The 22,589-nt window shown below is 36.0% G+C and overlaps 2 protein-coding genes across 3 annotated transcripts in view; one reads left to right on the top strand and one right to left on the bottom strand.

The window, feature by feature from the left end:
- The window catches only part of tmem145 (transmembrane protein 145), a 51,009-nt gene extending 33,407 nt beyond the window's left edge, over positions 1-17,602 (top strand). For both annotated transcript variants that reach the window (XM_680970.11, XM_073926045.1), the window contains exons 12-15: positions 1,415-1,587; positions 11,072-11,192; positions 11,395-11,580; positions 14,395-17,602. In XM_680970.11, the coding sequence (XP_686062.6) occupies positions 1,415-1,587; positions 11,072-11,192; positions 11,395-11,580; positions 14,395-14,631 (717 nt within the window). In that variant the 3' untranslated portion in view covers positions 14,632-17,602. The remainder of the gene's footprint in view (positions 1-1,414; positions 1,588-11,071; positions 11,193-11,394; positions 11,581-14,394) is intronic.
- Positions 17,603-19,717: 2,115 nt separating this feature from the next.
- On the bottom strand, positions 19,718-20,768 carry mrpl17 (mitochondrial ribosomal protein L17). The gene is given in 3 exon segments (NM_001004683.1): positions 19,718-20,047; positions 20,140-20,208; positions 20,382-20,768. Coding segments are annotated over 3 exon segments (501 nt in total). The 5' UTR covers positions 20,556-20,768; the 3' UTR covers positions 19,718-19,789.
- Positions 20,769-22,589: the final 1,821 nt, after the last annotated feature.

Genomic DNA, 22,589 nt, shown 5'->3' with positions numbered 1-22,589 from the left:
TATTTAGGATTAAGGAGGGATGTAAAATGAGGTCCTACTTTATAAGTACTAATAAACAGTTATCTGAATAATAGGCAGATGGTAAACCAGAGACAAATGGTGTGTATGTTTACTTAAACGAAAGTATTAGCCATTACTTTTGTTCTAAATAAGTCTAACAAGATATTTGGCATATAAACTATTGTTACACTGAATGAAAACTAAAATTTACAGATATTTTGTCAAAGTTCAGGTTTTTCAGTATTTTGTTTTATTATTATTATTTTTGCTAAATCTGAACTTTTTGACAAAATATTTATAATATGTATATATCATATGGCATAAAATTTGTTTGAACTACAAACATGTGGTGACAATTAAGGGGTTACAGTAAATGTTTATAATTTTGATACTTGTAAACCCTTTTTCAACTTTGACTTACACATGTATTTTAAGATTCATATTTTCAATAATGAAATAAATAATTAAATTGGAAGTTTATTGAGGTTTATCAAGATACATTTTTGCAGTTACAGCCAAATAATGTACTGTATTGTTTGTATTTGCAATACAAATCTATAGATTAGCAGAATACATGAACTGCAATCAGTAACAATATACACACACAGTTGAATTCAGAATTATTGGCCCTCTTTGAATTGTTTTTCTCTCTTTTAAATATTCCCCAAATTATGTTTAACAGAGCAAGGAAATTTTCAGTATTTTCTAGAATATATTTTCTTCTAGAAAAGTCTTATTTGTTTTATTTAAGCTAAAATAAAAGTAATTTTTAATTAAAAACCATTTTAAAGTAAAAATTATTAGCCCCATAAGCTGTTTTTTTTTTTTTGATTGTCTACAGAACAAATCATCATTATACAATAACTTGCCTAATTACCCTCACCTGCCTTCACCTGCAAGAGAGCAAAAAAATATATGCAATGAATGTGGAAAAAGTACCTAATATTCAAAACGTCTATTAATTTCCATATTATCAAACAGGGACTTTTCATTATCATTGAACACTATCAACTGCCGTTTCCTCTGCAGCACCCGAGAGCTACTCCACTCCGTACATAATGTAATGCTGCAAGATGAAGTTACTCAGCATGAGCATGTCGTACTGCTGTAGCGTAGTGTAATGGAAGCCGGCAGATAGACAGACAGATAGAGAGAGGGGAAAGACAGGTTCAGAGAGTGACCCAGATAAGCTCACGCGGTATCATTGAAGAGCTCCTGTTGCGTCTGGTGTCAGTGTCACCCTTTACTCTAATGCAGCTTCAGATGTTTGGATTTGAGGAATGTTCCGCCACTTTCCACTTATGCAGCCTAACAGATTGTGCCACGGTCGGATTTAAAACCATCAGTCATACAGATGGGATGCCAAGGGCGGTGATTTCCCCATTCCCACTCCCACTGCGTGTGTGTGTTGTAGTTCTTTGATCCAGGCGAGGTGCTGTATGCTTATGACAGCCCTGCAGGGTACGGTCTAATGGGTCTGCAGCTGCTGGCGTATGTCTGGTTCTGCTATGCTGTGCTGGTGTCCCTCAAACACTACCCTGAAAAACAGCCTTTCTACATCCCCTTCTTCACGGCGTACACTCTTTGGTGAGTTCTGAAGGGATGATACTATTAACATGCAGAATTTAATATGCATACAAAATCAGATGCTACACTTTATTTTTTCTGCACTCTGTTTAATTTATTCAACATATATTGTTATTGCAGAGTCAGAGGGAAATATTAATGGTTAAAAAAGTACCGTTTGATGGATTTAACAATTTTCCATGTAATGTTTTCTCTGGCGCTAAAAGCAAACTTATTTCCATTTCAAAATTATAAGTACCTTTATCATGCTCTTTCAAATATTACACTTTAATGTAGCATTTTATGCATGTAAAAGGTTTGCAAAGGTCAAAGTGCATGATAAATGGACCCGTTTTCTCCCAAACAAAAGAAGACCTGTAACTCATAAAAAACATTGTGTCACTGTGTTTAAAAGTGCTAAGGAACACTCTTGAAGTGAAAATACAATATGGTAATAGTGTTTCAAGCCATTGACCAATCACAAATAATATAGATTTTATCATTCGACCAATCAGAGCAGGTTACACTCTTAGAGAGAATAGAGGTCACACTGTTGGTGGGGGGTAGAAGTGGGGGGGGGGGATGGGTGCTCTTATGGATGTAAATGTATTGCTAGTGATCTCCAAAATAAAATCAGGAACCTTCATAAATAGTGTAATAAGGGCTTTTTAAAGTCAGCATGTTGTCAAATGTCATTGACTCTATTGTGTGGTGGATATGAGTCTTAGATTTTACTCCAGTCGCAAATATGATGACTTGTGACTTGACACAAAGAATACCTGAAACTTGACTTTGATTTTAGCCCTCCATTTGAAGACTTTACCAAATGTCAAAGTTGTGATAATCTAGACCAGGGGTCACCAAACTCAGTACTGGAGGCCTGGGGCCTCATGTATCAACGCTGCATACGCACAAAAACTTTGCGTACGCCAGGTTTCACGCTCATAATCACTCACGTTTGGATTCACTAACGATGAAATTTACGTGGGAATGTGCGCAGCTCCACGCCAGCTTTATGGCTGGCGTACGCACATTTTTTGTGCGTGTCTGTTTTATTTCCATTGGCGACTCCCAGAGGCAGTTGTGTTAAATTGCTCTTTGAGCCTAGCAATAGCAGCTGTATGAGACTGGTTGATCTAGCAGGTATATAAGGTTTCCATACTATACAGTTGACCAGCCAAACATTAAAGCACAATTTGCAGCGGTCGCCTGTTTTCCCAATGTAATCTGAGCTATCTATTGCACGCACATTGCTATAAAGACACTATCTGAAGAATTTGCATGCCTGAATCAGAAACATTTCCATTCATTAAATGTGCAAATAAAGTATGATGCACAGACTTATTAATGATTCCTACTTGTCTTTCTCGTGATAAATAATTGGCAAAATCTGATATGTAGTGGGGGAAAAAAGAAAAATGAGTTCATCAGACGCTGGTTTCGAACCGAGTTCATGCTCGAACGTGTCAAAACATGTTGACGTGCGTCTTACGAGCTTCGCCACAGAGACTGTTAAAGGTGCTGCAACATTTTACACTTATAAATCACACTATTTACACTTCCTGCTTTGCTACTGTTCGGACATCTTTGCCTACTGCTCCGCTCTTTGCACTCTTGCTTTTTATATCTTGTACCCTAATTTTAACTTGAGCCTATCAGCACAGTGCTCAAAAAACATGGCTTGAAGATCAGCATCGATTCTACAAACATTCTGGAATATAGCTTTACTAACAAGAGGGGAATTACCGTCTAAACAATCCTCCTGCTACCAGCTACCAGCTGCTTACATTCCGGAGACGGGAAAACACGGCTGTGAAAATGCCTCTGGATCGGATTAATTCAGATTCTCACTGCTGTACAAACTGCCACAAACTTCTACAAAGGATTGCAGTTCTTGAAACGAAGTTGCTTGCGATCCGACCAGAACTTTAGCTTCATTGTGGATCCTCTCAGCACACAGCTGGTGAGTCCCATAAATCTGTTCCTGCTACTGTTTTGAGCACAAAAAAAAACAGAATAAAACTGTTGAAAATGGGCATTGGCATAAACAAGGTGCGAGACCAAAGGGTACTCGCGGGGTCAGATCATACGCTGCCGCATTAGCGTCTTCTACCCAGTGGCGTAGCGCAAAATGCGGAGGCCCCCCTGCAGGGATCGCTGACGGGGCCCCCTGATGAAGAGGGGGGGGGATACGTCATATGTCAATTTGCATAACACTGACGTCATCACGTTTTACAGTTTCTGTTTGTTTAACAGCCTATGGTTAATAAAGGGGTATTTATAATTGCACTTCACTTTATATAAGCATGTTTATTTAACTAAATTTATTGCTGTTTGAATACAGTATGTCATTATAGATGTGTAGTGAACGTGCAGTAATCTCTTATATGTAATAAACTCAGAAAAGTTCAGAAACTGTCACTAAAATATCTGTGATTGTGAACAAGAAAAGAATAAACGGCCCAATTAAATTGTTAAAATAAAGTAGAAGTAGATCGGTTTGACTGTACAAGGGAAATACCTTCACACTGCCTGTGCTAAATCATTTGTCGTCGGTACGCAGAGGGGTGATCTGCTCTCGGGCTGCAGGTGGGAGAGGCTGCTGTACGAGGACTGACTGGGCCGCCTGTCAGTGCTGTGAGGCGGGGGAGGGGCCGGCGGCATCACACGCAGCTCGTTGAGAAGAGTAGGGACGGTACAGTATGGACAAATGACAGTCTAAAAAAATTTTCATTAACACACAAAAAAAGTTGCTAGATTTGTCGCTTGGGGGGTCTGAAAGTCGCTAAATCTAGTGACAAAGTCGCTAAGTTGGCAACATTGGCGGCAAGCAATCAGAATGAAGTAGTCCACCACTTGAGCAGTGTTTAGAGAACACAGACCTGTGAACTTTGGTTCCGACCACAGTTGTTCCCAAGAGTTAGATTATTGCGGTTGCCGGTGGATTTTCAATTATTGAAAATCGCGACGACGCGGGGCCCCTTAATCACGCGGGGGCCCCCCGCGATGCGGGCCCGTCCGCTACGCCACTGCTTCTACCCCAAATACAGCTCGTACTCAAATACAGCTTCAGAACAGATATGAAGTTTTGAGTAATATGGGTGAAGAATCCCCAAATGCAGTCAGACAGAGATCGCATGTTTCAGCAACTAATTCAGCATGGAACAGAGGCTCAAGGCCAACTAGACAGCGGCATTCTGCTCCGATCACACCTGAGATAAGAACACTAGTCGTAGGAGATTCAATAATCAAGAATTTCAGGAGCAGATCTACAATGACATACTGCTTTCCTCATGCAACAGTTTCTGATGTAAATAAAGAACTTGAGGAAATTCTGAAAAAGCACAAGACTGCAAAACAGATTATCATCCATGTGGGGAAGAATGATATTCGGAAGGAACAGTCAGAACTGCTCAAGAAAGATTTCTGTGAGCTCTTGGAAACAGTTGAAAGATTGAAGGTTCAGCCGTTCATAAGTGGACCACTCCCTGCAAGAGGGACAAATATGTTTTCACGGCTTCTCTGTCTAAATGTATGGCTACAGAAAACATGTAACAAGAAAGGACTGAATTTCATTGACAACTTCAATCTCTTCTGGAACCGAAGACAACTGTTTACATCAGACAGCCTTCATCCAAACAAACTTGGTGCAAAGGTGCTAAAGGACAATATTTTTTTCTCCCTCCATCATCCATGAGCTGTGTATGCCACTGAACTGAATTGCACACACACACCTAGCAAATGTCCGGATGACCACAGGACTTCAAATCAGCTCCTGAGTGGACTTGTGGCTGACGAATCACCCAAGGACAGTGATAATGCCACGCAGCCAAAACACCCAATGTTGATAGAGACACTATCACTTGCCCTCTGCTCAACACAGGCAGACTGTGAAGCATCAGAACAGCATCAAGTCTCGTCACTCAAAAATAATCCTCAGGAAAACATATTTCTGCAGACAGAATCTCCAGATGCACAGCCTCTGTCACCGGACACGTTCTCATTGTCACAATGTTCACCACTCTTGGGATTTTCAAAAAAGATGGAGGAACTGGTGTATGCTGGAACTAAACTTTCACACTCCATTGCCGCAAGCCCCCAGTTATCAACCAAAAAGCGGCCTGCTCCACAACCACCTAGGAGCCCACCTGGAAGAGCCCTCCGATTTTGCCACACCGCCAGGGCCCAAACAACAACGCCCCATCTTCAGCTGGTGAACACAACAGCTCTCACTGATGTGTGTCGGGGGCCTGCTTAGATAACAGTGTCTTTATCAAATGTTTTCAGAACAAGCAGGAACCCAGTGTGTCTGTAGCTTTCTCTAAGCAGATATGTGTTTTGTTAAGTGACAGAAAACCAAAGACTTCTTTTGGCTGTAAAGCAAATAATTCAAATCTAGTGTCTATTAAATGTAGATCTGAGACTTCTGTAGTGAAAACGGCTAAAACTGTTAAGTTAGCACTTTTAAACATCAGATCACTCAATAATAAGTCACTTTTAGTCAATGATTTCATCAACACAAATTGCCTTGATTTTATGCTTTTAAATGAAACTTGGCTAGATGACAGTTGTAGCGCAGCAGTTCTGAATGAAGCAGCTCCTTTAAACTTTGATTTTTTGAGTGTTTGCAGAGCTAATAGGAGGGGTGGAGGCATCGCTGCCCTGTTTAAAAATGTATATGAGTGTAAACAAGTGTCATTTGGTGACTATTTGTCCTTTGAATATCTGAGTATAGCACTTAAAGGGTCTCCACGCATCTTACTGATCATTATCTACAGACCTCCAAAATATTCTCCAGCTTTAATTGATGATTTTACAGAGCTGTTATCAATAGTAACCTCTGAATTTGATTATTTTAGTATTGCTGGGGATTTTAATATTCATATAGATAATCCAGAAATCAATGCTGTAAAAGAACTGATGACTGTTTTTAACACTTTTGATCTGACTCAGCATGTTCAAGGACCCACACACAATCGTGGACACACTCTTGATCTACTTATAACTAAGGGTTTACACATTTCATCGACTGTTGTTAAGGATGTGGCACTATCTGATCATTTCTGTATCTTCTTTGATATATTAATCACTCCAGCTATTAAAGACAGATCTGTCTCTATCAGAAAGAGATGCATAAATGAGAACACTAGTGAGCAGTTTATGAAGGCCATATCGCTAGCACCAAGTATATCTGCAGATTCTGTTGATTTTCTCCTTGATTTGTTTAACTCTAAAATTAAGATTATAGATGACGTCGCTCCTGTTAAAGTCAAGAAGAAGACTGGCAGGCAAAAGGGATCTTGGACAAGGTCACCAAGAGTACAAATGATGAAAAGACAGAAAATCTGAGCGTATGTGGAGAAAGACGAAACTAGTGGTCCATTATAATATCTATAAAGACAGTCTTCATGCTTTTAATATGGAACTAAACACTGCTAGACAGACTTTCTTTTCAAGCCTTATAAACAACAACTTAATAATGCTCGCACACTCTTTGCAACGATAGAGAGACTCACAAACCCCCCCAGTCGGATTCCAGGTGAACTACTGTCTAAAAGCAAATGTAATGAGTTTGCTCATTTCTTTACTGATAAGATCAATAATATCAGAAAGGCAATCAGTTCATCCAATCAGCCAAGTTGTGTCAATATCAAACAAGCTCAACCACAACTTAAGAAATCAGACATTATGTCTGATTTCATGGCAATTAATGGTAAAATCTTAGAAGAGACTGTGCAAGCTATGAAAACATCAACCTGCAGTCTTGACACGCTCCCCACATCATTCTTCAAAGCAGTGTTTACCTGTTTAGAAACAGATCTTCTAAAAGTGGTAAATGCTTCACTTCTTTCAGGGATTTTTCCAAACTCACTTAAAACCGCAGTTGTTAAACCCCTCTTGAAGAAGAGCAACCTGGATAACACCCTATTGAGCAATTACAAGCCAATCTCAAATCTCCCTTTCATTGGCAAAGTCATTGAAACAGTTGTTTTTAACCAGGTTAACAAGTTTTTAAACTTAAAGGGGTATTTAGATAATTTTCAATCTGGGTTCAGAGCACATCACAGTACAGAGAGCGCTCTTATAAAGATAATCAATGATATACGCCTAAATACAGATTCAGGCAAGCTAACAGTGCTGGTATTGCTCGATCTCAGTGCTGCATTTGCATTTGCGTTTGGGAACAGAGATGAGGTTCTCAAGGTAAATGCGTACCTGGTTACTAAAGGTCAAACAACAAAAAATAAGGTCAAGAATCTTGGTGTGACTCTGGAGTCAGATCTGAGTTTCAATAGTCATGTCAAAGCAGTCAGTAAATCAGCATACTATCATCTCAAAAACATAGCAAGAATCAGGTGCTTTGTTTCCAGTGAAGACTTAGAGAAACTTGTTCATGCTTTTATCAGCAGCAGGGTGGATTACTGTAACGGCCTCCTCACTGGCCTTCCTAAAAAGACAGTCAGACAGTTACAGCTCATCCAGAATGCTGCAGCCAGAATTCTGACCAGAACCAGAAAATCAGAGCACATCACACCTGTACTCAGGTCTCTACACTGGCTCCCAGTTACATTCAGAATAGATTTTAAAGTATTATTACTTGTCTATAAATCACTAAATGGCCTAGGACCTAAATACATTACAGATATGCTCACTGAATACAAACCCAGGATCATATAAACTAGAAGTTTCAAGGGTTCGGTCAAAGCAGGGTGAATCAGCTTTCAGCCACTATGCCCCCCGCTGCTGGAATCAGCTTCCAGAAATGATCAGATGTGCTCTAACATTAGGCACATTCAAATCCAGACTAAAAACACATCTGTTTAGCTGTGCCTTTACTGAATGAGCACTTTGCTGCGTCCGACAGATTGCACTATTATGTTTTTCTCTTCTTCTTCATTCTTTTATATCACACTTTACCTGTTTTTATGTTTTTAAATCATTTTTATTATTTGTTTTTATTTATTTATTTTTTTACTTGTTTCTTTTATTCTTGTTTTACTCTTGGTATCCAGCAGACTTTAGCTCCATTCCTAATCAAACACAACTGAGAAAGCTTATCAAGGTTTCAATAGGTATACTTGAAGGTTTTAGGCAGGTATGTTGAGGCAAGTTGAAGCTAAACTCTGCAGGACACAGGCCCACCCAGACCAGGGGCCTCATGTACGAAGACTTGCGTGGAAATCATACTAAAACATTGCATACGCACAAAGCTGTAAATGTGCGTACGCAGAAAAAAATTCAGATGTATGAAACACTGTGTACGCCGAATCTCACGCATATTCTGTTTGTACATCTGCATGAACGTGAAACTGAGCGCAACATGCACAAGTACAAAACCCCTCCCTGCCTCCGCCCCCATATGAACATGCTAATGACTCTTCTTTGGCAAAACCCAACGAAAAAACAATGACAAAATTAAGCAAAAAGAGAAACTTTGAACAGAATGTGAATTAAAGGTACTGCTTTCGGAGGTAGACCGGAGAAAAACTGTTTTATTTGCAAATTTGTCCTCTGGAATTAATAACAAAAGAAAAAATAGAGTGGGGAGAGTTTTTTTTTTTATAGTGGGGAGAGTTTAGCTGATGCGGTTAACACAGTTGGGTCTGAACATCGCACTGAGTAGATTAAAAAAGAAATAGTGAGATCTATAGGTGTAAAATTTTGTAGCGTTTTTAACATCCTAAGTGGCGCAGCTCGTTAAACCCATGGCAACATGTTTTGACACGTTCAAGCATGAACTCGGTTCGAATCCAGCGGCTGATGAACTTACTCTTTATTTTCCCCGCTACATATCAGATTTTGCCTATATACTCTTTATCATGAGAAAGACAAGTATGAATCATTAATAAGTCTGTGCATCAAATTTAATTTGCATATTTATTGAATGGAAATGTTTCTGATTCAGGTATGCCAGTTCATCCTTGAATGGTGCCTTTATAGAAATGTGCGTGCAGTAGATCGCTCCGATTACATTGGGAAAACCGGCGACTGCTACAAATTGCGCTTTAATGTTTGGATGGTCACCTGTATGGTACGGAAACCTTATATACTAGACATGCAGATGAACCCGTCTCATACAGCTGAGAAGACACTTTGTAGAGTGCAATTTAACACAACTGCCTCTAGGAGTCGCCAATAGAAATAAAACAGACACGCACAAAAAATGTGCGTACGCCAACCATAAAGCTGGCTTGGAGCTGCGCACATTCCCACGTTCAGTTCATTGTTAGTAAATCCAAACGTGAGCGATTCTGAGCGTGAAACCTGGCGTACGCAAAGTTTTTGTGCGTACGCAGCGCTGATACATGAGGCCCCAGGTCTGGTGACCCCTATTCTAGACTGATGTTCATATTCATGATAACAACAAACAACTCCAAATGACCTGATCCAATACATCATTGTGGTTACAGACTGCATCAAGGACATCTTGCTAGTTTGGGAAATAATGACTCTAAACTGGGAGATTTAAAAGCAAAGTTCACCCAAAAATGAAAAGTCTGTTATCATTTACTCATTGTTTCAAACCTTTATGAGATTCTTTCTCCTGTTACACACAAAAAAAGAAATTTTGAAGAAAGCTGAAAACTTGTAACCAATGACATCCACAGTATTTGTTTTTAAATTGTTAGTTTTGGGTGAATTATTCCTTTTTCAGCACTTGAAAAGTAACCTGTACTTCCCCTTCTTGATTTAGGACTTGAAATTTAAAGACAGCAAAGACTCAAGACTAGTTTTGGAACCTATATGCAAAAACGTAAAACTTGCTTACAAACCAATGACTTTGTCCAGCCTTTATGTGTTCTACTCAGATGCATTAATATGAAAGAAAGTAACTGTGTTTACTCACCCCTACTTATTGCACCAATTGCTTTAAAAACATCTACAAAACCTAAGCAAATGCATTTATTGGCTTTGGCTTGAACTTCTATATTATTTTACATTGCTTATTGCCTTTCTTAAATGTCTAGTTTGTGTGCCTAGATTTATACTAAACTCTGTATAATAAACTCTGTATAATTGTAATCGAGATTTTTCTAAGGATATTATGTCATCCTGCATCTGACCGTTGTATTTCCCACTTTGGTTAATTAAGTGCATCATAGGTATTTGAAGTGCTTATTTTCTTGTTTGGATTTTTAAAGTGGACACACTTCTCACACTATTTATACTACAGAGTGGCTCAGAATAGTTCACAAGTATGCAAAATGGGACACACCTCTTGAGTGTGTGTTTGTCCTAATAGGATTGGTTTGAAAAATAAAAATAAAAATGTGTCGCCACCCGGTGGACATTTGACATGTAAACTGCAGTAAAATGTAGCACATGAACTTTTGGGAAATGGACACAGCAATGTTCGTCTTTTCATGGTAACATACTGAAACTGTTTTTCTCTACTTTCACTCAAGATGATTTTGTAACTTCCCACAGCCTTTGTAAAGCTGTAAAGAAGATTGACAGTACAAAGCTGCTGTTTCTCTTTTCACCCATTAATGTTTCACCACAGGTTTTTTGCTGTGCCAGTCATGGCTCTAATTGCCAACTTTGGCATCTCTCGCTGGGCCAGGGAAAAGATAGTGAACGGAATCCAACTTGGCATTCATCTCTATGCTCATGTCGTCTTCCTGGTATGATTGTTGATGTTGTTTAACCTTTTATGGGGCACTTATTAGAGTGTTTTGAACTTAAAGGACTTGTATGAAAAAGATTATTTGGTAATCAAGGTCAATGAATTTGTCTTATACTTGCCTGATAAAGGCTTAGTAAGTACATTATTTATTTAAGCTAGTAAAATGATAAAATAACCCTGATTGTATCCTGTGATTCCAGGCCATTACACGACCTTCAGCAGCAAATAAAAACTTCCCCTACCATGTGCGTACATCACAGATAGGAATTCTTCTCTCCAGTCCTAAAGGCATGGGGGCAGAAAACTTCCCTCATCATGCTTATGGGAATAGCTCCTTCCTGGGAGACTCTCAGCCAAACTTCACAGAGCTCTTCTCCATCCACTCAGTGAGTATTATGTTGTAGAGTAAAGATAGGAGTTATATTTTGTCGTTATGTGTTATGAATATAAATGAATTAGAATGTAAAAATGTATAATCACACTGAGCCACTTTTTAAATGATATATGACTACACTTTGTACAATAATAAATTCAGAATTTTCACTTTTATTTTTGCTAATTAAGTTTCCCCAAAGAAAGAATCATTTTTGATTGCCCAAATTTTTGGGGGGGATTTATGTATTGCCGTTAATCATCCCTACATGACTAAATTTAGGCAGTAAAGCTCTTTGCTGTGGACAGCGCCAGACTGTCAGTGAGTGTCTGTCATGCTAGTTTGTTTGATGTGTTTCACACGATGCCCTCTAGTTAGACTCATATCTGATATATGCATTGTTGAGAACTTAGTTTTAACAATTTTAAAGGCGAATGAACCCTCAGATTACAGATTTTCACATAGTTGTATCTTGGCTAAACAGTGTCCTATCATAAAAAAAAAAAAAAAAAAAAAAAATATATATATATATATATATATATATATATATATATATATATATATATATATATATATATATATATATGTATATATATATATATATATATATGTATATATATGTATATATATATATATATATATATATATATATATATATATATATATATATATATATATATATATATAAGTTGGTTCATTCATATATACACTACCGGTCAAAAGTTTGGGGTCAGTAGGATTTTTAAATGTTTTAAAATAAGCTTTTCCTACTCACCAAGGCTGCATTTATTTAATCAAAAATACAGTACAAATTGTAAAATTGTGAAATGTTATTGCACTATAAAATAACTGTTCAAAAGTAGTTTAACATTTAATTTAATTATTTAATACAGGAATTTTAAAGATGAATTTCAGCTTTATTACTCTAGTCTTCAGAGTCACATGATCCTTCAGAAATTACTCAAATGGTAATTATTATTATTAATATTAATGTTAATAGTGATAAAAGCGATAATGACTGTGAAAAAAGTAGCTTCAATGTAATTAGCTTATTTTTGGAAGTAACTTGTGTAGCTAGCTTGTGTAGCTAGCTACTTTTTTTAGAAGTGTAGTTTAGCAGTAGCTTAGCTACATTTCTTTGATGAATAGCTTGTACTTTATCAAGCTACAGCTTCAGAGTCGCTTCCCCAATACTGCTAATCCCACCCATTATGAAGCAGTTCTAAACTGCAGCGAAGCAAGCCAAGCTGTTCCAAACTGTGCTAAGCCCATACCTGTCAACATTGGGATGTAAAAATACGGGACAATAATTAGCTTCAAAGGATACATTCATTCATTCGTTCATTCATTTTCTTTTCGGCTTAGTCCCTTCATTAATCTGGGGTCGCCACAGCAGAATGAACCGCCTTCAATTGATAAAATAAATAGCAAATATTAGAAAATATTGACAATAAAATAAAAGGTTCCTATTTAATTAAATAGAAATTAAATCAAGTTATATAATCTTCACTTTTTGTTCGCTGTAATTAAATTTTGATTAAAGTTATTATAGTTATTTAGTGAAGAGCAGTAAATGAATCTCTCATTTAATTTTGTTTGATAACAGAGGTGTCACTGTAAAAATGCACAGATTTAGGCTAAAAAAAGCATTTGATTATTTTAGTAACCATTTATGCTCATTTAAGAGATAATTTGTTGTTTAAAATAAAACACGCAGGACAGACATGTTTACATATTATTAAGTGTATTTGTCTGTTTAAACGCACCCAAATCCCAATGTATCACTTTTGATCCTCTTTAAATGGCGTGTAAGCTGATCTGGGAACAGGTTATCATATGGAGCGCGTCTATCAGTCAGCTGATTCAGTGGTTGCATAGGAAGGGCGATTATCAATGGAAAGTGAATGCAGACGATTTTATATTAATTTCAACGTGCTTTCTAGATAAAAAAAAGCAAAAGCACAATTTTCTTGAACAGCTCTTGCAATTACAGTAAATTACATTTGAGATCGGCTCTGTGTTGATGGTACTTTCACTTTTTATAGAAAGACTATGGTAGAAATATGGGAAATTACTTAAATTGGAAGATAGCTGGATAGAATGGTAAAATGCAGGAGAATCCTAGCAAAACAGGAGGGTTGACAGGTCAAACAATTTTGTGTTTAATAGACGTCTAATAGACACCTTAATGTAGACTAATTGACTAAAACAAGGCTAAACTTGGGCTGTCACTAGACAAGTCGTCAAATAGACAGATTAGGCAGACTTTATATGTATTAGTCTTTCATTTCTGTTTATTTGATGAATAGTCTAGTTTGGCCTATTTTTAGACATCCATTAGATTTTCTGTGACAGCCTAAATTTAGCCTTGTTTTAGCCAAGACGACTATGTTTAGACATCTATTAGACATCAATTGGACATCTTATAAAAACAAAAAATGCTTGCTGGGGTATGGCTAAACCGAGTCATATCATTCAGTGGAATGCACCCCAGCTAACCAATTTTTCCAGGTCTTCCATCCAAGTATTGACCAGTCACAAAAATGCCTGAATTCAGTACGTGAGACCTGCAAAGTTCTAGCTGCTTTAATGACCGATATTTGTGAAACTTTCAAAGCAATTCTTTATCAAACACCCTAAGGCTCTAAAGCACCTACAGGCATTTTCAGAAGAGTGTAGTTTTCAGCTCTCTAACACCCTAAAGAATATTTAAAGGAATAGAAAGTTTTTTAATGGGTGTTGAGGTTTTTTCATGGAACAATAGATGCTAAAAATGTATTTTTAATATTTTTATGGCATATATTCCATATCATATTTCCCTTTTAAGGACCCTGTGAAGACAATAGATGAGGCGGTGACTCGGAAGGGACAGGAAGTGCCAAAAAACAGCGAGCAGAAGATCATCACCACAACCGCAGACCTGTCATCTACATTCTCCTCTCTACCTCCACCAATACCACCACGCAGCTCTGCGCACTCTCCTCCTCCTCCTCCTAGATTAACGTCCCACTTCACCGAGTATTTTAGTATGCAAGGGGCCACAGGGATGGGTTCCAATGCCTAGAGCGGCCCGTGGAGGAACAGGACATGCGGAAACTACTTTCAAACATCTGCAAGGTGGAAAAGAGTTCAATATTTCAATAGATTATATGAAGGCAAGCGTGAAAAAGTGGAGCCATTTAAAAAAAAAAGTTACCAAAACATCTGTATTGTTGAATTCGTAATAAGACACGAGAGCTGCAGGACGTGGAGAGAGTGGGATGTAACCTGCTCCTAAAAAATAAGAAGCAATAAATATTTCAGCGACAGGAGAGAGATAATATACAGCCGGTGCAATAGAGTGACAGGAGACCAGTATAGATACTTCAATCTTAATGTGAAAGTAGGATAGCGATGTGTACAGTAAAAGTACAGTGAGCTCAACATATTTTTTAATGCTTTGTTCATTTTTAAGTGGTGCCGTTAATATTTGTATTGCCATGCCATTTTAATGCAACAGAACCAAGTATTCATCTCCCTCACGTTTTTATGTTTATGAGATTTAATTTACTATAATTGTCTGTACAGTAGAGATAATTTAGTTTTTGTTATATTTTTATTCCCATTCACAGTGAAAACAGTTAGAGACTGATGTTAAACTGGAAGTACTAGGCAGTATTTGTAAACCATGCATGTTTGTGCTTTGTCTACATTCCGATATATTCAATGTAATTTTGGGTGTGTCTAGTTCTCCCAACTAGCATTCTAATTTTGTATGCAGTAAACACTGTTTATAGCTACAGCACTGTATGTAGACGATATTTAACTCAAGCGGATGATGAACGAAGACTTGACATGCCGTTCTTTCTGTATTTTTCATTCCATAATAGAGGTTTAGTTGGGAAAATGCAGAGCAGGGGTGTGTGGAGTACAAAAACTCATTTAACAGTTGAGTTGAGATTCAATTTCAGCAGACTTTGTTACATATTTGTACACTTAATAACACTCACAGTGGATATGGAAATCTTTTATTCTGTCAGCGAGTAGAAATCGCCTTATTCAGTCCACTGGGGTTGTCGTAGAGTTTGTCGTAGGGTTTGTTTACTTGAGTGTCTGATGAAATTATAGCTCTGCTCTTACAGAAACACTTTGTATTGACTGCATGGAGCACTTTATAGTTTATAAGCCCTTATTATCATTGGAGACCCTTGAAAATGTAACCATAATGCAATACAGTGATTTACAGTACAGATAAAATGTAAAGATTTTGTCTGTGAAATTCACTGCTTTTCTTTTCTTTTTTTTTCAATAACCAGTTGTAGTTCACATTTGTTATATATAAACATATCCTATATAATCTTGATTGACCTGCTTTAAATATAATCCTATATGTAATGTACATAATGACATTTATATTCAAAAGTTACTGTTTTTTTTTTTAATGAGAAGAACCATACTTGAAGAATCATCAAAGCTAAGTTCCCATTTTTTGTATTGACAGCTTTGGTCATTAAGTCACTGGATATTAGAAATGCTGAACTTGATCTGTCTGGAAGCCACCAGAAAAGGCTTTGCCATGGTTTTTCCATCTCTTAAAAGGATAGTTCACACAAAAATGAAACTTCTCTCATCGTTTACTCATCCTCCACTTGCTACAAAATTGTTGGAGTTCCTTTGTTGAACACAAAGGAAGATATACTGAAAACTGCTGGAAAAAAAAAATTGTTGATTTTCTTTTTTGTTACCACAACCCCTGGCAAGAAGTATGGAATTGCCACTCTTGGAAGATGTTCATTAAAGTTAATGGTGAAGAAAAAAAAGCAAACGTGTACATGCCACAAAACTATTTTCATTCAACAATCCAACCTTCTGGCTGTATGAAACACTTGAAAAAAGTACAGAAAGAACACTATAGTCAATTACAACTGTTTTCACAGATCAAATAGAGGAAAAAAACATGGAATCACACAAATCTGAGAAAAATTATATGGAATCGCCACGTACTTAGCAGTTTGAAAACAAATAACTGTATCTGATTACAACTAATTGGTCTGCAGTTAAAAAAAAAGAGTGCTTGTACACCTTTGTGAGGTGTTGAACCAAGCTGATTGACATAACTCATGGCTCCAATACTAGATAGGTCAGATGAAATAAAGGAGAGGATTATCAAACTTCTCAAAGAAGTTAAATCCTTGTAGAAGGTTGTAGAAGTGCAGCGTGCTGGTAGACCAAGGAAGACGTCAAAGTGTCAAGAAAGAAAAACAATATGCCATTAAAACAGAAAATGAGCAAATGAGGAACAAATGGGCAGAAAGTGGAGTTAATGTCTGGGATCAGACTGTAAGAAATTGCCTAAAAGCGAAAACTATCATTACCATCTAAACAGAAAAGAACAAGATTTCAGTGGACTAAAGAAAGACAGTCTTGAACTGTTGATGACTGGATATGAGTGATATTCAGTGATAAATCACGAAACTGCATTAGGCAGGGTGATGATGTTGAAACTTTTGTTTGGTGCCCTTCCAATGAAGTTTATGAAGACAAACCCCTGAAGAAAACAAGCAAATTGTCACAATCATTAATGATACGGATTTGTATGTCAGGAAGGTTGGATCGTTGAATGAAACTAGTTTTGTGGCATGTATGTGTTCGCTTTTTCTTCTACACAATTAAACATTTGAATGAACATCTTCCAAGAGGGCCCATTCCATACTTTTTGCCAAGGGTTGGATATGGATGTCGATGCAGTTTCAGAGTATCTTGTTTTGTGTTCAGCAGAAGAAAGAAGTTTGTAAAAGTTTAGAACCATTCAGTCTGAGTAAATGATAATTAGCTTTCTTGGTGTGGTCTATCCCTTTAAGTGAGTGTGTGCACATAGCAGAGAGAGCAAACTTTATGAATGTATGATAGATATTAGCACATCACATTGGGGAGCACAGAAAGATTTAGTTTAAGCACATCTCTGTTGCACTGTTCATACTGAATGCATTTTAATAGTGTCAAATGACTTGCAGTGCATACTTTTTTGCCAAATTAAAATGGTCTGTTTTACTACACTGGCTTGTTTGTTTTATTGAGCAATGAAGGGAATTGTAACCACTATCATAATACTTAAATCCATTTAAAAGCATGTATTCTCGCATTCCTTCATTGATCAAAGTAAATCCTAGTCTTTTCAATATGTATAATCTATACTTGACTAGTTTGTCATTCTATTATCTGTACTATCAACTGCTATCATTGGGGTCTTTAGTTTTCAAAAATCCTACATTTTCCAGTATTTATAAGGCATTTTCAACTAATTATTTCAGCCAATAAAGACAGAAAAGCGGGGTGTTTTTATCCAAACACAAGCAAAGTTCTAATTTTGATCAGATTAATATTTTTTACTGGTTTGATAAATTTTCCTGCAATATTTATTGGTAATGAATTAAAAAAAACAATTTGTAGTTTCCTTTTTGACAAATGTAACCCTGAACCACAAAACTAGTCGGTAACACTTTATAGTAACTACGCATGATGAATCATCTATTAAGCATTAGCAAATAGTGAATTCGTTATCTGTTAAGCAATAACTCTACATTAATAGACGTTAGTGAGCAGTTCATAACTGCAGACATAAATGCTGTGTTCTTGACTTAAAAGCACATTTAAAATGTACTTATTAAATGTACTTTCATACTTATTATTTTTTGACTAAATTAAGTATTGCATTATTTACAAATACAATACAAAATTTACAAATTTTTCGATTGTTTTTTTTTTTTAAAGATTATTCAGAATGAGTTAGTAAATTATTGATAAACTATTCAAATCAACATTTATATACTATTATTCAGGCATATACTAATAGTTCAGTATTTGTGTAATACATTTTTTAGTAACTCAACTAAAAACATCTAGTTTTGTGACCTAATCTAAAGTGAGACTATTTATTCTTTATAAATTCCTAATGAATGACAATTAAAGACTCAGCATCAAATGAACACTGCATCTTTGCAATCTTATATAAAAGGAAAATGACTAAAGTTTAATCATTGGCAAATAACAGGATTCAGAATACAACATAAAACTGGATAAAACAACAATAAAATAATTTAACAATATTTCATGAAACATTTCAATGTAATTTAGCAATGTTTTAACTGTACAGTATTTCATTAGTTCTTCAAACAAATAGAAACGAATAAAGTTGCTTATTTTCTTTTTTTCTTGTTTAGAATATAACTAAACCTTTAATTGTCATTTATAAAGCATATAGTCCTTACTTAAGGTCACAAAACTGGATGAAGTTAATACAGCATTTATTAACATGCAAATTAACTTTTAGTATATGCCTCAATAATCAGATATATAAATGTTAATCTGAATGTGTATTAAGCATTTACTTACACATTCTGAATAAATTTTAAAAACCAGCAACTTATCTTAAATAAAAAAAATGATGATTAACAAAGTATGAACACAGTCAAGCACATTATATATGTTCTTATGTCAAGAATAAAGCATTTGTATCTGCAGTTATTAAATGCTTACTAACATCTGTTAGGGTTAATACTTAACAAATGATGAATTCACTATATTTGCTAATGCTTAATAAATGATTCAGTGTGTAGTTATTATAAAGTTTTGCCAACTAGTCCAACAGTGTTACACTGGTTTAAAAAATAAACAAATACATTATATGGGTCATTTTTTATATTAAAATATTCAATATTATTGATATTGATTTTATAAATAGAATATTAAGATATTTCATGAGTACATTTTGTAAATATCCTTTTTTAAACATATCACAACTCAATTTGGGATTAATGTACATTGCTAAGCTCAATTTTACAACTTTAAAAACAATTGTTTAATTATTTTTTTTTTCAAATTAAATTTTCGAATAGCTGTATCTGTCAAATATTGTCCTCTCTTAACAAAATACATATATAGCAAATGTATGCAGCTTTTGTATGGTATGTATATGGTTTTGTGGTCACAATTAATTGTCAGTTAAATACTAAAATGAAGTGTTTACATTCCCACAATATGACATCTTCCTTATAGTTTGATGGTTTTACTAAACATGTAGGGCCATTTACAGCAAATATTATTATTATATATGTGCTCTGGACACACTGCTGTTACTGTATGTGCAAATTTACATCAGCATCATAGAGCCATTCACACAAAACAGATATTTTAATTAAATCAATACTGGATTATTATATGAAATGTACAAATACAGTGCAATATTAGTCCTGTTTCTCAGTGGCCATTTGAGCTTTTTCTTCTCGGTATCCTTTCAGAAGTTGGTTGACCAGGTTCAGTTCACTAACACGTTTGACAGGGTTCAGCGGTGGGAAAGGGTTGCCTTTATACTCCAGCACAGCCATGGCTGCTCGGTCCAGATTCTCTCTGTTAGGAAGACGAGCCATGTTTGTGTATCCTGCCGTCTGATTCTCAAACCTTACCGCCAGCACTTTAAAAAGTTTGGGAATCAAATCTTTTTCCTTAAAGGGAAAACATATCAAACAATGTAAATGTAGATGTAGATTAAAAAAAAGCGTGTAAACTGAAATGTAAATATATAATAAAAACTTACTGTGAGCCAGAAATCAGCCATTTTCATTGCTTTTTCATCAGTATCTCCCTTTTTAGCATAATCAATCAACTAAAAAGGAAATCATAAACATTAAACAGATTTTCATTTTTAATATTCTTTAAAATGTCCAATATACCACAATTTCTGGACATTTAAACATACAAATATTTTAGTATTTAAGTTACTGTATTGCTTATAAACCAAGTACTGAACTTAAAGCAGGCTTGTGCAACGTTACTTGCCTTCTCGGCGTAAAAGCGAACTTCATCCGCTCGAGCTTTGCCTGTCTCTATCCTCTCATGTCGCACAAGACCAGTCAGTAAATTTCGCAGAATGTTAATTCTGGACTCCGGTCCGAGTCCCATTTTACGGGCCACTCGGCCATGAGAAATCAACGCCCGGAGCGTGAGCCGCATTTCAAGATGCGATGAAGGACACCAGTTCCGAAAATAAAAGCCCTCTATCACACAAAGCTATATATTCTGGATAAATAAGTCAAACTCAAAAGAGTACTGATATGTTCATCATTTGCATCCACTTGAAATAAACACGCTGTTTTACTTCATGTAGAAAATAAGATGATCTTTCAGGTGACAGCAAGCAGCACTGAAAGGCGTGTGCGACAGTCTGACGGGTCCGGAATGAAAAACAAGATTTGAGAATGGTTCCGCATTTGAATATTGCCAAAAACACAGATGGTAATTTCACGCTTATGATAACTTTTTTTTTTTTTTACTATATCTGGGATAATAATATTTTTAAAACCATAACCTAAAAATGAAAGCGTAAAATTTTAAAAGTAAAAAAAAAAAAAAAAACTAAAACACATTGGTGTGCAGCCATTAGGTTATAGTTAGCTTAACTTCTTAAAATTCAAGATAAATGCAAAAAAGCAATAGATATTCTAAGATGTTTGGCAGGAGTAGAGTGGGGAGCAACCCAACATGCATTGCAAAGAGTATATTGTGCTTTGATAAGGCCAGTTTTAGATTACGGCAGTATAGTTTACAGTTCAGCATCTACATCTCTGTTACAAAAAAAAAAAAAAAAAATGTGTTATTCAATCACAAGCATTAAGGGTAGGAAGTGGGGCATTTCGAACATCGCCCGTTTCATTGATTCAGGTGGAAATGACAGAGCTGACATTAAAGTATAGGAAGCTCAAGTTAAAAATGGCATATTGGAGCTCTGTAAAAGGGCTTGCGGATACTCATCCAGTAAAAGCAGTATTTAACAAATGTTGGGAATATATCAAGAACAGGAGCTTAGGGTGGAATGGAGAATTGGATGTCAGGAAACTAGGAATAGATCATATAAAAATAGGACCTACATTAGTAATACCAACTTGATTGTTTCAAATGCCACTAGCTGAGTTTCATAGTAAAATCAATGATTAGAGCAGGTGTATGTCTAAAGAGGAACTAGTAAAACAATACTTGAAACTAAAATATTTTAATCAAATACAGATGATGGGTCTAAAAACACAGACACATGGTATACAGAAGCAGCTACATTCCAAATCATAAACATAGTGTTTCAAAGAGGTTAAGCAATAATATATGCAGTTATATCAGTGTTCAAAACAGAAATGATGACAGTTTTAATGGGTATGCAGTGGGTAAAGGAAAATCGGCCCATAAGTGTGGTGGTATGCTCTGATTCATATTCAGCCTTAAATGGTCTAAATAGCAGGACTTCATAAAGACAGGAAATACTATATGACATCTTACAGAACATTTATGAAACAAATCACAGGGGAATAAGGGTAGATTTTTTAATGGATTCCTGCCCATGTAAAAATAAAATGGAATGAAGAGGACGATAAGTTAGAAAAAAAAAAAAAAAGCATTGGGAAAAGAGTAGGTGGAAATAGAGATCCCACTAAGTAAACTGAAATAAAATATATTATTAATAATTATCAATCTTTGGCAAGAGGACCGGTATTCAGAATTAAGGGGAAGACATCTCTATAACATCCAACATAAAGTGGGGAAAGAAAGGACATTATGGGAACAGGAAGGAAGACACTAGGCTCCGTATAGTTCACTTTTATCTAATGAGTTTGCTGCACATGAAAGGAAAATGCTATTGCAGCAGTCATTGCAGAAAAACAGAAACAGTTGAGCATATGTTAATAAAGTGTGAAGCATATAGAAGAGAGAGGAACCAGCTTATTAAGTAGGTTCAAAATAGAATAGGCTACATATACTATGTAATGTAAATGCACCCAGATTGAAAAACTGGTCAAATAGCAGATTTAATATTAGCTTTATTATTAGTAGTGTGAAGTTCAATTTAAACTAATCACAAAAAACTGTAATGTTTTTTTTTCTTTTTTTTTTTTTTTTAGATGAGGTCAATGTTGATTCAGTTCAGTTCAATGCCAGTGTCAGTGTAGGACGTGATTCAACAGTATGGCAACTATACTGACCCCAGCAAAGTGGAATGTA

This window comes from Danio rerio, chromosome 16 (assembly GCF_049306965.1).
Source record: "Danio rerio strain Tuebingen ecotype United States chromosome 16, GRCz12tu, whole genome shotgun sequence".
NCBI lineage: Eukaryota > Metazoa > Chordata > Actinopteri > Cypriniformes > Danionidae > Danio > Danio rerio.
Note: the sequence above shows the minus strand (reverse complement) of the source record. Positions and strands in the feature narration are given on the sequence as shown.